This window comes from Mus pahari, chromosome 3 (genome assembly GCF_900095145.1).
Source record: "Mus pahari chromosome 3, PAHARI_EIJ_v1.1, whole genome shotgun sequence".
In the NCBI taxonomy this organism is placed as follows: domain Eukaryota; kingdom Metazoa; phylum Chordata; class Mammalia; order Rodentia; family Muridae; genus Mus; species Mus pahari.
The window spans coordinates 31,210,021-31,227,971 of NC_034592.1; the positions used below are offsets into that span (position 1 = coordinate 31,210,021).

The 17,951-nt window shown below is 37.7% G+C and overlaps 1 protein-coding gene across 5 annotated transcripts in view; it reads left to right on the plus strand.

Annotated features, from left to right (window-relative positions):
* Arhgap15 (Rho GTPase activating protein 15) overlaps positions 1–17,951 on the plus strand; it is a 622,856-nt gene that overhangs the window by 409,446 nt on the left and 195,459 nt on the right. For all 5 annotated transcript variants that reach the window (XM_021192463.1, XM_029536483.1, XM_021192464.2 and 2 more), the window contains one exon: positions 5,392–5,469. In XM_021192463.1, coding sequence (XP_021048122.1) covers positions 5,392–5,469 — 78 coding nt within the window. The remainder of the gene's footprint in view (positions 1–5,391; positions 5,470–17,951) is intronic.

A 17,951-nucleotide genomic window follows, 5' to 3' on the forward strand; every position in this document is an offset into this window, starting at 1 on the left:
AAGGAAGGGAGGGAGGGAGGGAAGAAGGAAGGGAGGGAGGGAAGAAGGAAGGAAGGAAGGGAGGGAGGAAGGAAGGAAGGGAAGAAGGACGGGAGGGAGGGAGGGAGGGAGGGAGGGAAGGAGGGAGACAGAGAAAGGAGAGAAGACTAGTGCTGGCAACAGAAATGGTGCCATCAGTACACTACTAATAGATTTCAAGAAGACAGAAACATGAGCGAAAACACCCCAGTTCTCAGACAACATTAATAGGCACCGTCTATTCCAGGGAAATCCCACAGAATATACTAATTTTGAGTTAACACATATAGTAAGCAGAAATTGGCAAAATGTCAGTAGATAAAGCAGCTCACTGAGTTATCATCAAATCCACTCAGGGAACAATGGTCCTCATGTTCACCTCATGCTGGGAAGGGGCCTCTGAAGACAGTGGAGGGCGGTGAGAACCAAGCGCCCTTGTGCTCTACAGCAAGAGCTTTGCCTTAGAGAAACATAACATGCTCTCTATACAGTCAATTCCTCAGTTGTGTAGCTGGGAGAAGTACACTCACCAACAGAAAAGCTAGCCCTACAGAAAGCTAGCACTCAGCTTTGAGAAAATAAACGGTATCTGTCCAGATATAGATTATTCCTCATGTAAAATGGTTGAGAAAAAAACATGTTTCTGAATTCTTTGGAGGCTTTAGAAAATGTGCTCATAGGTGATAGATATCATGATGAAGAAAACCAACCCTGCACTTGGAACGTAGTTATGTTTTGTATGCATGTGGTCTGAAGGCAGGTACATAGGTGGTATGCAACTTCACCCATGGATTCGTTTGAAGCTCAAAGCTGAATTTCAGGCTTTGGTGCATTTCAGATTCCAGATTTTCAGCTAGATGTATAACCTGTACAACAGTACACATGCCCACTGCTTAGTTAATTCTGTCTTTTAATCACAGGAGCAACCAGATTCTTGAATAACAACCATAATAAAGAAATTCTATGTACAGAGAACATGGAGCTAAGGACATTACTTAGCCACAGAGTGCTTGTCTACCATGCACAATGGTTTGATCTGGATTTAATCCTTAGTGCTATAAGGAAGCAGTGGAAAGAGGCAGTAGAGATAAACACAGGTATTAAGCAATAGAACAAAATGACATTAGTCTGAAAAGTCCCAGGTGTAGAGCATTTCTTAGAGAGATTTTGGTGCTCAATCCAACGATAATTTAAAATAAATCCTCGAGAGAGGAAAAAGACAATTTCTCCAAAATCATCCAGTTGATCTCAGAGAAAGTAAAAAGCCTTATGAAACGGAAACAAATATTCGTGCCATCAGTTATGAAACAGAACAACAGCCACTGTGATGAGATAATTTTTACAAAGTACCATTCCGAAACATTTATGGATCAAAAACAATTCTTAAACCTTGAAGCCAAGAGAGAATAACAACGGGGTGTGAGTGCTGCTTGCTCTGTCATGGCTGTACAGTGGAACTTGCCACACATGGCTGTTACTTAAGACTAAAGGAAATCCACCCGATCCTCCTCAGGACCTTGCCAGCACTGTGGCTGAGCTAAGTCTACCCAGGCGTAGGCTTCTTCAGTAGAGAAAATGAGGGAACAACATTTTTAAATCCCCTGCAGCAACATCCAGTGACTTACACCAATGGTAAGCATTCTTCTGAATTGTAAAATGTCAGCTGTTGAGTAAGCAAAGGACACTTCAGACAATGTGGTTCTCTTCTGAGAAATCTTTGTAATCCTCCTCATTCCAGTCTGGTTTGTTTTAAACAAGAGTGTGTTGACTTGGTCCCATCGTCTTCCCAATGTATTCCTAGCACAGCGAACCAACCCCTCTGGCTGCATCCACTCATGGGATTTACTGAAAAGAGCTCACTCTCAGAGTAATTTGTCTCAACCTTCACCAAAGCACAGTGTGGGCACCTTGAAGACACCGCTCATTTAAAACTCATACCAAGTCTAACTTTGTTTCCAAAATGAGTGGTTCCCAGTCCAGCAAGGATCATGTGGTCATGAAAAGGATGTCCAAAACCACCAATTTACATTGGTTTGGTTTGGCAAAACTTTCAAAGTTCTTAGAGTAAAAAGGGACTGACACGTGAATAGCTCCAATTCAGATAATGCTCTCTCGGGATTTCAAGGTTGCCATTCTGTGAGCCATTCGGGGGAGAGAGCTAATCAACATCAAGTCTGTACCTAGATAATTTATAATCACTGAACTTCACTGATAGGCTCCAGATTATTTTTTTTTAATGAAATGCTCTGCTTTCTAATATGCACCTCGTCATTTTTCTCTCAACTTGCAAAACTTTAAAAGTATGATAGCAGAGGGCAGCACCCATTCAATCGAGGAGCCACTGAGGTCAGAGATTGTTGTTATTTGCAAGATAAATGATATTCAGATCTCTGAATCTCAAGGGCTTAGAAGCTGTGTCATTACATCTGTACTACATCTAATACGTTTTTCTTTACTCCCCCTCACTCTCTGGTTTCTAGCTGAAGCCACAAACAGTCTCTCAGCTATGACTCAGGCACCCAACCGCAGAAGTGGCACAGGGCTGAATTACCCTCTCCATCTCTATCACCAACACACCCTGCTTTTGTCCCAAGGGAAAATGGGTCATTCATTTAGGATAAGGCTGCTTTCTTTAAACACTACAGTACATTTCATTTGTTCCTATGTAATATATATCCAATCCATGCTATTCTTTCAAATGCTTTTGATTACTGAATTTAAAAAAAAAAAAAAAAAAATCTGCCAAAATGTCCAAAACACCAAGGCTGCAGCTTCAACTTACAAAAGCTTGGGACTCTGAGAAGTTTCAGTGGTTGAAGTTCACTCTGGAGCCCAAGACAACATACACTTGAAACACATCTAAGATATGATATTGTGAGTCTTAGACAATAAGTAAAAAGGTATTTCATTTTACATTGTATTGTAAAGATATTCATATTTAAAACAAGGCTTAAGGAAAGTTGTGATTCATATCCAATTTTTTTGGAATTTGTTTTCACTTATCCTTGACATCTTTGACATCAGCTAACTAGCAAAACAAATCAATACCAACTCAATGTATTTATTTCTACTAGATTTTTCATCTTCAATAATTCTCTAAACTAATATTACTATGATTCTTTTAATGTCTCATTTGGACAACATGGATTCTCATTGTTCATTGGTATTTCTCTCTTCCAAAATTATTTTTCCTCCAAATTTCTTCTATAGGTTACATATCATTTTAAAGAAACGTTAGGGCAATCTTCATTTGGTCAAATTTTATATTGGTAGACAGGTGAAATTACTCATAACTCTTAGTTCTGAATGATATTTGGCTACATTTAAATCCTAACCCTTTCTAAACAGCCCCCAAATTGCTATCCTGAACTTTGTTCTATAGACAGTATGGGACCACTGATAATGACGTCAGATAATTCAAAACTGGTATCTGCTGTTGTTTAAATGCTCAGAAAAGAACATTTTTGAAAAGAATATACTACAATGTACAAATTACATTACTTTTTAAAAAGAAATATTAATACTTTTAAGAACATATTAAATTATTTAAAGGTTTTCAGATTAAGACAAAATGCCAAGCACTGTCTAATTAAACAATAGAAAAATTAGTTAAATTTGGTTAGTAAATCATTCTAAATCAATCTTGTAACATTCTGATCTTAAAGGCATAATTATGAGGACAACTGGATCCTGTAATAAAAGCAGAAATCAAGTATTAGAAAGGTTTTAATTGTAAGGATTGTCACATTTCAGATATCAAATGTGCACTGTACTTTGTATAAACACAGTAGGTCCCCTTACATCAACAGAGGTAGTTTTCAAATTGAAAAGAACAAAATCTTAGCTGGGCATGGTGGCACACGCTTTTAATCCCAGTACTTGGGAGGCAAAGGCAGACAGATTTCTGAGTTCGAGGCCAGGCTGGTCTACAAAGTGAGTTCCAGGACAGCCAGGGCTATACAAAGAAACCCTGTCTCGAAAAACAAAACAAACAAAACAAAAAATCTTTGATATTTATAAAAATGTACTTAGGAAGGGAAAGTTTCTCAGTGATGTACTGTTCATTAGCTTACTCTGGAGCTCAAAACTTAAACCAATTAATGCATTTGCTAATAGCATTTCTACACTATTGCTATTGTCACTAGTTAGTTCATTGCATAGAAGAGTTCAGACTACAGGCAATGTTTTCTCTGCATTGTGTCACCAATACCAGTGGCATAAATTAAGTCACTCTCTTACTATCTACTGAAGAAATGTATTATACAACACAAATGTCCAAATTTAAAATGTGTAAAGTTTAGAAATGACAAAGCAGAGAAAGAAGTTATTTCATGCCATGAAAGATCTTTGCAAAGTCCTTGTTACAAAGTAGCATGAATTTCCTCCAATTTATTTAACATTTATTATCATGAATCACAATGATTAACAGTGATTTAACACCACCCCCCCGAAGAACCTGCTGGAATAATGGCCCATGCCCTTGGCCAGTAACCTCACCCAGCCTTTTCTGAAAGCCCAGACACATGAGAGAACATGTAGTCCTAACACAAAAATTATAACATCAACATTTACTGGAGATAATGATAGTACATTACTAAGTTTTCCTTTATATTTCTCATTTCTTAATAATCCTGCAGACTTGGTTGTGAAAATAATTAGACATGATAAGCAAATGTGTCAAAAGCCAAATGAGTGATTATCCAAGCTCGTGACCAAGAGAAGGTATTTTGATAACCAGTTCCAAAACTATCTGAAACTAACATACCAATAGGCCAGGTTTTCTTGTATTTTCTTTTTAAGATGCAGTATCTTATGTGAACGTTCTAGAGACTAGCCATATGTAGAATAACATTTTACTCTAAGGGCAAACATTAGGCCAATCCAGGCCACGTGACCATGATCACAAAAGAAAGAGCATGGTCCACAATGAGGAATGGAGAGAGGTGGTGAAGGGTGGGGGATAGGAAGAGATCAACAAATGAGAAGAAAACAATTTACAAATGCCAAATTATCTTAACTTTCCAAACAAGGGCAGTTTCACACACACATACACGCTCACGAGTTCATTTCTTCTCCACTCTACTTCTTGCTTGCCTTGGGAATGATGGTAAATATGACCTGTGTGCCATGCAATGCCAAGGGGTTTATTATTGTTGTTGCTTTAATGAAACATATCTGATATCATTGTCTCAGCAACATATGATTAAAAATTGGGCATCAAACTTTTGAACCTTGCTTTATTTGAGCTCATAGAAACTTGCCTTTTCTGTGGAGAAGGGTGTTCCGCCGTCGTGTGGTATTCACTTCCTTATTGTTTCTCTTCTCAGTTGTTCGATGATGTACTAATGTGAAATATGCTATTTTGTTTTTTAGGCCTAGATGTTGATGGAATTTATCGAGTTAGCGGCAATCTTGCAACAATACAGAAGTTAAGATTTATCGTCAACCAAGGTAAGTGATTTCTTTCGTTCAGACATTTTCCAGGAGTTATATCTTTAGCAGTGCACAGACTCTGATGAACACCATGATTAGATATTTGGGGGTAGGGAATGACAAAGTGCAGAAAATAAGAAATTACAAGGTTTTCATTAGATAAAAATAATTCTCAGTTTACCTGGAGACACATAGAATAGAGAGTAAACCTAATAGCTCATAATAAATAATGAGCATAATAAGCAAAGTAAAATATAGAAAAGAGAAGAATAAAATAAAGAAAAATAGCCTAGCTTTGAAAACCTGTAACTAGCGTATAATGGTTAGTTGATATGTGTTAGTGAAGGAAACAGTAAACAAATGATGGAAACCATAAGTGTTTTTAAAACCCTGAAAGATGTGTATGTTATTTAAGAAATATAAATTTTTAAAAAATTAGCTAACCTGTTCAGTGGAAATATAATGGCACTTCATTTTGGAAGACATTGTGGTATCTTTTTATATAAATGAATGGGTTCTTACCATCTGATACAGCCTCTCTGCGCTGCCTGTTATTCCCATACAAAACAGTGCACACAAATACAACTTTATTCATAATTGGAGAAACTTGAAGATAAGGTTGGGATGTAGCTTGAGGATTAGATGTCAGAACAATGTACAATGTACTTAACATGCACAATGTACCCTGGGTTCTATCCCCAAAGAGAGATGGATGAAAACTTGAGGGCAGTAAAATATCTTTCAGTGGGTGAATGAACTTAAAATATGGTAAATCTATATAATGGAATATTACTGTGATAAATGGAAACCACCTATTAAGCCATGAATAGAATTCGGAGGAACTTTAAATGTACAATTCTGAATAGATGAACCCCCAACAAACGTCCAGAAAAACTATACAGTATTCCAGGAAAACTATACAGATAGTGAAAGATTAGTGATAACAAAAAAATTGGAGAAAGAAGAAGAGATGAGGGAACACAGAACTTAAAAGCAGTTAAAGAATTTGTACGGCAGAAGCATTACGCATACGTTATTAGATACTTGCCAAAACCATGAAAAAATACAACACAGAGAGTGAAGGCTAATGTAAACAATGGCTAGCAGTCAAAAATATTATATCAACAACGTCTCAGTAGTTGTGACAACGTACTTCACTCGGCGGTGTGAGAGAGTTCATGGTAACTATACTTTCCGCTCAGGCAGTATATAAGTAAAGAAATAAAAATAAGAAAATAAGGAAAATAAAAAGTGAGGCATCTAAATGATCTTAGGATGATGTTTAAAAACCAGACAAAAATGGCATAGGCCAACTCTCCTTAAAATGCTTTGTCCCTGACATCTAATTTACTTTATTTTTTTTAAATTTTATTTCTTTATTTTATATATGTGAGGAGTACACTGTAGCTGTCTTCAGACACACCAAAGGAGGGCATTGGATCCCATTTCAGATGGTTGTGAGCCACCATGTGGTTGCTGGGAATTGAACTCAGGACCTCTGGAAGAGCAGTCAGTGCTCTTAACTGCTGAGTCATCTCTCCAACCCTTGACATCTTATTTAAACAGTATATGCTTATGTGTCTTTCTTCCTCTCTCTCTCTCTCTCTCTCTCTCTCTCTCTCTCTCTCTCTCCTTCATTCTTTTCAAAATTAGTGAGATGGAGGGGAGTGCTTTGGGAAACTTTGTGAGAACAGAATGAAATCAAATGCGACTGGAGAGACAAGTTGACAGTGACACTCGCTTCCTGCTCTTGTAGAGGACCCAGATTCAGTTTCCAGCATCCATATCAGGAGGTTCCCAACTGCTTATAACTTAGTTTCCAGGAATCCAACACTCCTCTCTAGCATTCCTGGGTACCAACACACACATGGTGTACATACTTAGAGTTGAACACCCACACATGTATTCGATGCAAAAATAAAAATAAAAAATATTTTAAAGAATAAAATTAAACGACATATGTGATATTCTTTTAGCAATATGACAGATTCGTATTAGTTTTCCTCGAAATTAGAAATAGTTAGTGGTGTCTTCAGAAAAACTTACAATTCCTCGTGATGTTGGTTTCATAGCTTGCTTCTAGCTAGAACCAGGTCCTCTGGTTCTGCTTTAGGTTGCCTTTATTTGCAATTGTGTCTTTTGCTTCCACAGTGCTAGACATTGAACTCTGGCTCCCACATGTTCACGTGTGCTGGAGCACTGAGCTATACACCCCAATCCATGATGCATTCTTAGGCTGTCCTCTCACATTTGCATGCTGCTGGTTTTCAGTGGCTTTACATATTACTTTTACTTTCAATATCTTCCTATCTTTCCTTTCTCATTCTACATATCCAAGTCTCCTGGAAAATGGCCATTGTATTTTTTTTTTTTTACTTATATTTTTCAAGGCCTGAATTATTAGTATCTTCCTGCAGGAAGCCTTCTGTCTGTCATCTCCTCTGTGTTCTCATACTCAGACGTTTAATTTATAATAGTATATGTGTGTGTATCGTTCACCATCAAAATATCCCACGCATGTTAAGACCCACTGATTTAATACTACTTTTAGAGAGAATGTAATCAATACTTTATACCAAGAAACATGAAAACCTGAACGTCTCAGTCTCAAAAAATAGGATAAAAAGGTTGAAACACCTCCTTCTTCCACAAATCTCTATGCAGATTTCGATTTGGATATTTCTTGCTTTTGTAAAAATGATGAATATATTGTTTTAAATTGTGAGCTTATGCATGGTTATGTAAATATGAGTGTTTGTGCCCACTGAAACCAAGACATTGGATCTTTTTGGAGCTGGAGTTTAGAGGCAGTTATGAGCCACCCAACAGAGACAGTGGGAATTGGACTCTGATCTGGATCAATTTTCAGCCTAGTTGGCTATTGTTCTTTTTCATAAGCCGGTGCTAGTTATGTTAATAACCGTGAAATTAGCACGTAAGTGTGTGCATACCTGTGTATGTGTGTATCTTTTTATCTGTGTATGTGTGTGAGAGAGAGAGGGAGGGGGTATATGTATATATGTACATATCTGAATGCTGTAGTTACACATATTAAAACTAGTAAGCGTTAAACTGTTTCTCTATAATTTCAGGTGGAACAGCTCATTTATGTGTTAATTAGTTCTTTGTCTAGCTGCCTCATAGTGTTTATTTCAAAGAATCTTTAAGGACTCTGTTTATTTACTAATTGGACTAGGCAAAGCACAAAACTAAACTTTACATCACTTCTTCATATTGGTCCCATTGGTCTAAGCAACAGTGTCCCATCCGTGGGTAAAAATTGGATGAAACAGCCCAGCCTCGTTTTTATTCTCTTTATAAGCAGCTAAAATAATTCTTGCAAGATAGCTCATGCTGGAACCATATCCTTACTGGGATTCTAGACAGCTGGGCAACACATTTCTCCTACAAAGAAGAAATCTCAAAACAGAAGCCATGTTAGAAACAAACACTAGCTGCATTTCCTGCCTTAAAAAAAAAAAAAAATGCTCAGCAGTTTGAAAAGAAAAAAAAACAATTTGCAATGAAAATATGAAATCTATCCATCTCATCTTTTACAATCCAAACTTCAGCTTCCTCGGAGATTTTGTAACTGCTCATGTTCCCGCAAATGTTGACAGTGTAAAGCTGGACAGAGGCCTGAGTTGGTATCTGGTAGTATAAATTGTCAGCAAACAGTCTTCCTGTTCTACAGCATGGTGAGGATTCAACAGTCAGCACAAATGATGCTACACTGGGACCTCTGATTCTGTTGACTCTCCCAACTTGTCTTCTAGAGTGTTTTGGCTTACATGATGAGAAGCCAGAGAGATGCTCACTCATTAAAAGCACTTGTTGCTCTTGAAGAGTACCTATATTCCATCTCTAGTACCCATAGCTCAAAACTATTCAGGGGATCCAACACCCTTTTACATGATACTAGGCCACACACACACACACACACACACACACACACACACAAATGGAGGCAAAATTCAAAATTTGATGATGAGAGTATTATTTGAATTAATTCTCTATATTGGTCCAACAATCTCATCACTAACACTGTATCTTATTCATCATCCTAGCCAGCTGCCAACAGAGGAGAGAAATGGTCATGCAACTTGGGCAGTGACACTTGCATGCTCTCTTTTGTGCACGTGAATGTGTGTGATGAAATAAAATACCAATGGACGGCATGAAGTTTCCACAGCAGAGCTATGTAAACATCATACATTCATTTTGTAATTTAATATGGGACATGAATGAATTTGGTGCACCCCCTTCTATTAGCATCTTTTGTCTCCTCTGTGTTCAACTTACATTATGCTTCTTTTTAAAAAAAAGGTTCTAAATATACATATTTTTAAAAAAAAAAAAAATGAATCAGCCTTACCCACGATTATACCACACAAATGACAACTGATTTTGGAGATTTTTCAAGAACAGTTGAATTGCAATTTCTGTGTTTCGCTGACTTTCTTGAATGCTCAAATCATCAGCAATTCTAAATACACCAGTTGAATGATTCGATTTGTTTTGGTTTTCTGTTTGACTCACTAAACCAGAAAGAATTAGATACCCTTATTATACTTCCAGATCAGATGACACACAAGTTAAATTCAAAGTGATCACTTTTGAAAAACATTTCCTAATTAAAATTAGTAATGCTGATAGTAATTGTATTGTATAGGTAGCTGCTATTTTCACAATTTAATATGTCAGGCAATCCACTGAATTCTCTGCATCTATAATTTAATTTAATCTTTTCTTCAACCTCATAGTGCATATAGGTGCAATTATTAAGCTTGTTATTTTCGGTGAGGAACCTGAAGCTGAGTTGTTTAAAAAAAAATAATAAAAGCCCCAAGAATACCAAAGCTATGGAGCTAAGACTAGATTTCAGATGTCTCTGACTTAAGACTGTGCTGTTAAACACTGCCATGAAGCTACATTCCCTTTGCACTAACTATTGTATCTGTCCTATAAAAACAGAAATGACCTTTCAGGCTGTGCATACATTTGTACATCCCTGTTTTTACTCTCTTTCTCAACTTTGGTTATTTGTACTACTATTCAGTTTGGCTAAACCTATTTACGAATGAAGATTCCCAGCAGCTCCAATCTCTGTAGGGTTTATGATTCTATGCCTGGATCAAGAAGCACTTTGCAACCTCTCAAAGAGGCATTACAGATTCGTGACTTCCTAAGCTATTGGTGCATTAGTGAATAGTATTCTGCCTTGTTTGTTGAATTTGGTGACAGCTTTCAGTGACATTTTTGCTGATGCAACTCTCCTGGTCTATATGGGCATCCCCAAAGAAAACTGGTGCATGACCTTAGATGTCAGCCTGTCATCAGCCTGTGTCATTGTGTTGATTCTTCTGCATGATCTGTGACCTCCTGATGGCTTTCCAGCATGGGTGCACATATGCAGAAAGCAGGCTTCAGCACAGAGGATGCTCTGTGGCTGTCTTAAGGACTACTGACAGTGGGTCTTGGAAATCCCACCAGACTCCCTCACATCAGCCCTTGGTTTCAGCTGCCATCTAGACGCATTGCTCAAAACCCAGTCTAGCTGTGACTTCTGTTGTATTACTTAGATGTCTTCTGGGTTCACTCTTCATATAAGAAACAAGAGAGATTGTCACCCTTCCTGGAAGATACCACATATGAAGCTCCCCAAATCCCTGAGCCAATGGGATAACTGTAAAGCGCCATAGAGAGAGGTGACTGGGCATTTTCAGGACCAGTGCTTCTTGATACTGTGAAAAAAAAATTCCCCTCAAGTGTTCGTCCTAAATTGGAGGGAATAACTTCTTGCCAGGATTTTAGAATTTATTTCCACGGTTAGAAATGCAGATAAGAGATGCCATGTTCTCATTTTCACTACAGATGAGCAAAACATATACATTACATAAATTCGTGTGGCCAAACATCTTCTATGTTCATGCATACACATGGGTGTTTGTTGTTTTTAGTGGAAGAGGATTTTTTTTCTTTTTTTCCTTTGTTGTAGACTTGTACTTTCCCTATATTTCTATATTTATTCACAAAAAAAAAATTATTGGCACCAGAAGACATACTGTTAGTTGACAAGTGGTGGCTTTGCTTCCTTTAAAATTACTAATAATAGGTCAGCCAGACTGGAAATATCCATCAGAAAAACAATTTTTCGTTATCAATTATACCTAAGTTTTCTCCAGCCATGCACCTTAAAGCAATAACCAAGCTTTAGCAGCTGTCACTCTGCATCACATACATTTGTAGCATAAAAATCAAGTAAGGGAAAGAAAACCTGGGAAAGAATATGGATAATTGGCAGTTTCATCTGGGAATAAGCAACTGAATGAAACAAAAAGGGATTTTGAACAGGATTTTCAAACTTCCCATTGTGTTCTTATAAAATAGTCCTTGTGTTACATCCATTCATTTTTCTATTAAGTGGGTTTATATTGCTCTCTTGTTATTTTTAAGATGAATATTTCCTTAAAGCTGCTTCATGCTTATTGCCAAGGACAGCATTAACAAAGCAAAATGAGTTATTTGCTTTATCATATTGTATAAGATAGTGTTTGTTTGTTTCTTTGTTTCTTTGTTCTGTTGTTCTGTAGAGGTTTTGGCATTGGAAGTGAGGGGGTATACCTTTTATAACTGGGCCATTTGGGGCTCGGTGTGATCAGATTAACAATGATCAGATTGATAACAATTAATTTTTTAAATTTATTTATTATTATTTTCTTTATTTACATTTCAAATGCTATCCTAAAAGTTCCCTATACCCCACCCCCACCCCTGCTCCCCTACCCACCCACTCCCACTACTTGGCCCTGGCCTTCCCCTGTGCTGGGTCATATAAAGTTTACAAGACCAAGGGGCCTCTCTTCCCAATGATGGCTGATTAGGCCATCTTCTGCTTCATATGCAGCTAGAGACTCGAGCTCAGGGGGTACTGGTTAGTTCATATTGCTGTTGCACCTACAGGGTTGTAGCCCCCTTCAGCTCCTTGGGTACTTTCTCTAGCTCCTACATTGGGAACCCTGTGTTCCATCCAATAGCTGACTGTGAGCATCCACTTCTGTGTTTGCCAGGCACTGGCATAGCCTCACAAGAGGCCGCTATATCAGGGTCCCTTCAGCAGAATCTTGCTGGCATGTGCATTAGTATCTGGGTTTGGTGGCTGATGATGGGATGGATTCCTGAATGGGGTGGTCTCTGGATAGTCCATCCTTTCATCTTAGCTCTAAATTTTGTCTCTGTACCTATATCCTTTCATGGGTATTTTTTCCTTATTCTAAGGAGAAATGAAGTATCCACACAATGGTTATCCTTCTTGGTTTTCCTGTGTTTTGCAAAATGTATCTTGGGTATTCGAAGTTTCTGTGCTAATATCTGCTTATCAGTGAGTGCATATCTAGTGACTTCTTTTGTGATTGGGTTACCTCACTAAGGATGATATCCTCCAGATACATCCATTTGCCCAAGAATTTCATAAATTCATTGTTTTTAATAGCTGAGTAGTACTCCATTGTGTAAATGTTCCACAGTTTCTGTATCCATTCCTCTGTTGAGGGACATCTGGGTTCTTTCCAGCTTCTGGCTATTATAAATAAGGCTGCTATGAACATAGTGGAGCATGTGTCCTTATTACCAGTTGGAAGATCTTCTGGGTATATGCCCAGAAGAGGTATTGCTGGGTCCTCCGGTAGTACTATGTCCAGTTTTCTGAGGAACCGCCAGACTGATTTCCAGAGTGGTTGTACAAGCTTGCAATCCCACCAGCAATGGAGGAGTGTTCCTCTTTCTCCACAACCTCGCCAGCATCTGCTGTCACCTGAATTTTTAATCTTAGCCATTCTGACTGGTGTGAGATGGAATCTCAGGGTTGTTTTGATTTGCATTTCCCTGATGACTAAGGATGTTGAACATTTTTTTTCAGGTGTTTCTCAGCCATTCTGTATTCCTCAGTTGAGAATTCTTTGTTTAGCTCGATAACAATTAATTTTAACCATGATTTACTTTTTCCTTAACTCTGGAAGGATCACTTGATCACAAAATGAACAAATTTTAACATCACTCAGAGGTTTAAAAACTTCCCTAGACCCGATTTTTTTTTTTTCAGCTACGTTGAGATGGAGAGCTCAAAGTTTATTGGTAATGAAGTTCACATTGCTCTGTAGCTGCTTAAGAAAGCACTCAGGCAGCAGAATATATTCCCAAGAAAGAGACAAAACAACAAACTCTTCATATTTCTGAACACAAAAGACAAAACAATAAACCGTAGTTTCTAGTTTTTGCATTTTTACCGTATATTCCAATCACAATCTTAGGTGTCCTTTCCATTTTTAAAGTATAAAAATTCTGGCCTTTAACCTTAAAGCCAAATTATATTTCTACTGTGGGTTGTATTATCTTATATAATTTACAACAAAAAAGACAATAAAAATTGACCTAAGGCCACAATAGAAGCAATTAAAATCAGAAACAATCAAGTGGGAAAGGCATTCCAGATAATAATCCAAGGATCTTCCTTCGTGTCTCAATTCTGAACTCTTCTGTATGTCTTTGAAGATCCCTTCTGATCTCTTTGAATCTCAGACTCTTTATTTTCACAATGAGGATAATAATAAAAAATGTGAGCAAATTAAAAACCGAGTCTATCAACTAATGATTACTATTTACTAAATTATGATGACAGGAAGTCAGATAAAATGAGAATTAGTTTTATTAGTAACACTATTTTATAAATATTAATATTCAAATGTGGTTCTGTCATCTACATGATGGAATTTTCTTTGATGATAATTATATTACTTTTCTAGAAAGAGAAATCAAGTACAGGAAAATTTTAGAGATGCTTGATACTGAAATTTCATCTCATTACTAGCCAAATGCGTGGAGTTCAGAATACATTGGCATAAAAGAGAAACTTAATCTCTTTCTATCAATGAATTTGTGTTACAGGGCGTAGGTGGAGTCTGTGGAATTACAACTGAATTCAGTTCAGGTTTTCCATTTACATTTGGCTACTGTATCCCGACATTGTAAATCAGAGTTATGTAACTGCCAACCTTCAAGAACCCCATAGGAGATTTATAAACATCATCATCTTCATCATCATCATCATCATCATCATCATCATCACACCATCACCACAATGATAATTAGTAAACAGCTCTTAAGAGCTTGCTAGAAAAACAGAGCAAGCTTCCTCCCTCCCACTCTCATTACATTGCACAGCATTCTTTCTCTCCATTCTGACTTCAAGCAGAAATGTACTGCCGTCTGACAAGATCACTGCCAGATCAGCTGCTTAAACGAAGACAAATTGATTATCTCCCAGTTTCTGTGGGTCAGAAGTCTGGGCACAGTTTTGCTGAATGTTCTGTCGTCAAGGTGTCAGCCAGGAGCAGATTCTCATCTGGCAGCTTGCCCATGAATGGGTTCACTCGGGCCTTGGCAAGATTGAGTTTCTGGTGGCTTGTTGGACTGAAGGCCTCAGTTTATCAGTGATTTCTGGCCCGAGGCTGAATGGACCAATAGGCCAATCCCAAAATGGTAGCTTCTGTCATCAAAGAAACATGGTAGAGAAAGATTAGTGGCAAGACAGAAGCTAGGAGCCGGAGTGTTGTAATCAGAAAGGGCATGTTCCGTCTCTTTTTCCACATTCTTTTGGCTAGAGAAAGCAGCAGTCCCTACCAGTGCCCCGGGGGAAGTAGACACAAAAGTTATGATTCCCCAGGAAAGGAAAATAAGAGCAACATTGTGTACCTTTGAGTTTCTGCTAGAAGAATCAAATGATGAAGTTTTCCAAAAATAAAGATTTGGGAGTTATTCATAGACACTCCCATTTAAACTCAGGTTGCTACAATAAATATCTACTTGAAAAGGGTAGAGTTCATAGGTATGCCTGGGAACGTCCACCACACCATCTCCCTGACTTCACTTTTGCTTTCCCGGGAAATACACCTTATCTAGCCATAAGATATACAGTATGGGAAATGCAGGAGAAACAGAAATAGATCATCAACTACTTTTTTGTTAACCCACTTTCTATATCGCAGAACCTTTCTCTTGGATAGTTGATCCACTATCACTTATGAATTGAATTACTGCATAAATTAAAAATGCTATAAAGGTAGCGTATATGCTGCTACTATGATTTAAAATCACTGACAGATTTCATTACTACAGTTCTTTTCCAATATTGTAGATTCTGAAATAAAATGAAAGAGAAAGACATGTTGCCTGGTACTTCTTTAACAAAACTAAAAATTGAACAATAGTGAAAAACATTATCAGAATTAGTTCACTGCCAAGGATAGCCAACCTTTAATTGAGAATCTACTAGATGGCAGATTATCAAAGGCAAACTCTCATTGTTCTCTAATCCTCATTGTTCACATTAGAAAACAGTATTAAGAAGCTTAGAGAACCTTACTGAGGCTACAAAAGTCTATATACAACAAGGACCACAAGTGATCCATTTAAATCTTATTGCAAAACACACTTTATCAGATTGCTGCATTCAATTTATCATCATAGACCCAAAGCTATTTTTTTCTTTTGAACATCAAACATTCAAACTCTATTTTTTATCATTATAATGTGGTTCCCTGATATCTAGCTAATAGGATCCTTTATAAGGGAAAACCCTATTTGAAATATTGCAGCAGTCTCTAGCTACCTGTGAGTTCATCAGGGGTAAAATGTTGATACATCTCTGTGCCCTAAGCACAGAAAGGCTCCTGTTGTTTTGCATTCACTAAATAAAATTTCCTTCCTATAAAAGAATGATTTGTTCATTCAAACCAACTTTTTGTCACATGATTATTATGTGATCTCATTGTTTCCATTTTTTTATATTTCTCCACAAAAAAAAAAAAAAAGAAAGAAAGAAAGAAAGAAGAAGAGAAAAGAAAAAACTCAAGTATCTTCTGCTTTGCTTTTCCCCTTAGAGGGCTTTAAAGTTGCATAATTATTAAATGAATAAAAAAAAGATATAAATGAATGCTGAATAGCTCCATAGCTTTTGATCCTCCATGTCTCTAACACAAACCTTAGAGATAATTGATTGTCCAGCAACACTGCATGCCATTAATGATCAAGCATACACAAAGTAGAGCCTTGGTTTTCCATATTGTATTAGTCAGGGTTTTCTTGAGGCACAGAACTTATGGAATGTCTCTGTATTTTAAGGTAATTAATTCATTGGAATGACTTACACTCTGCAGTCCAAACTAACCCAACAATGGGCAGCTGTGAATGGAAATCTAAGAGTCTAGTAGTTGCTCAGTCCCACGAGGCTAGGTGTTTCAGCTGCTCTTCTGTATAAGCTGGCATCCTGAAGAAGCAGATTCCAACAGATGTGCTGGCAAGTGAATGCAAGCCATCAAAGAGGAACCAACCCTTCCTTTTTCCATTGTTCTTTTGTAGGCCTCCAGCATTAGGTATGGGCAAGATTAAAGGTGTGTGCCAGTACACCTGGACCTAAGTTGTCCTTTACTTGGAACTTGCTCTGTCCCAGGCTGGCCTTGAACTCAGAGATCTGCTTGCCTCCATCTTTTGGGATTAAAAGTGTGTACCACCTTGCCTGGATTTAAGCGTTTCATGGTCACCATTCCTCAAGGTCTGAATCAAAGATCTGGATTATGAGTGTGTCCTCCACTTCTGGATTGTAGTGGATTCCAGCTGTAGTCACATAGACAACCAAGAATAGCCATCACACTCATGACGTCCCCAGATTCTAGGAAGATGACCTAGTTGGCTAAACAGCAACGGAGTTGAGTTGGAATGCTCCTGTTTGCAACTCATAATCCTGGCATCCTGAGTTTTGAATGTCTTGCTTTTGTTTTCAGACAGGAAATCCTGTTGTCAGTAGTTAAAGCTTTAAAGATGCGCATGTATTTACACATCATCTCTCTTCTAAGTACCCATACACTTTAGTAACATTTCCTAATGAATGTAGCCTATAGAAAAGAACCATTCTCTCAGCTCCAAAGCTGTTTAAGAAAAGAAAACTAACAGTTGTAGGGTCACTGAAGAGGAGGAGGAGAAGTAATTGTTGTTGTTGTTGTTGTTGGTTTTCATGCACAATCTGAAGATTTGTCCAAATCGTAAGACACGAGACTCTAAACAGGATAGGAACTAAGGTCTGAACCACACAAAGTTACACTTTTAACATAAAGCTCACTTTCCTTTAGACTCTCCTATCATTGAGCTCCTTGAAAGAGAGGTAATGGGCAAGTCACTCAGTTTTCCTCTGATTTAGAGGTATAAAAACAAATAGATTTATGTGAAACTAAGAAGTGGGGACCCTGAAATTGGGTGTTTCTACCATCTCCTTTGACACATACTTAAGGAGCGCCAGTTAATACAAGCTCACTTTGCCCATCCTCATACTGCATGTATCCAGTTTTATTTTTCCTTTCCCTCTCCCTTTCTTCTTGCCCTCTGTTCCACATTAGCATAAACAGATCCTCCCATACTCACAACAGTCTGTTCAAAATGTTCAAGGTGAT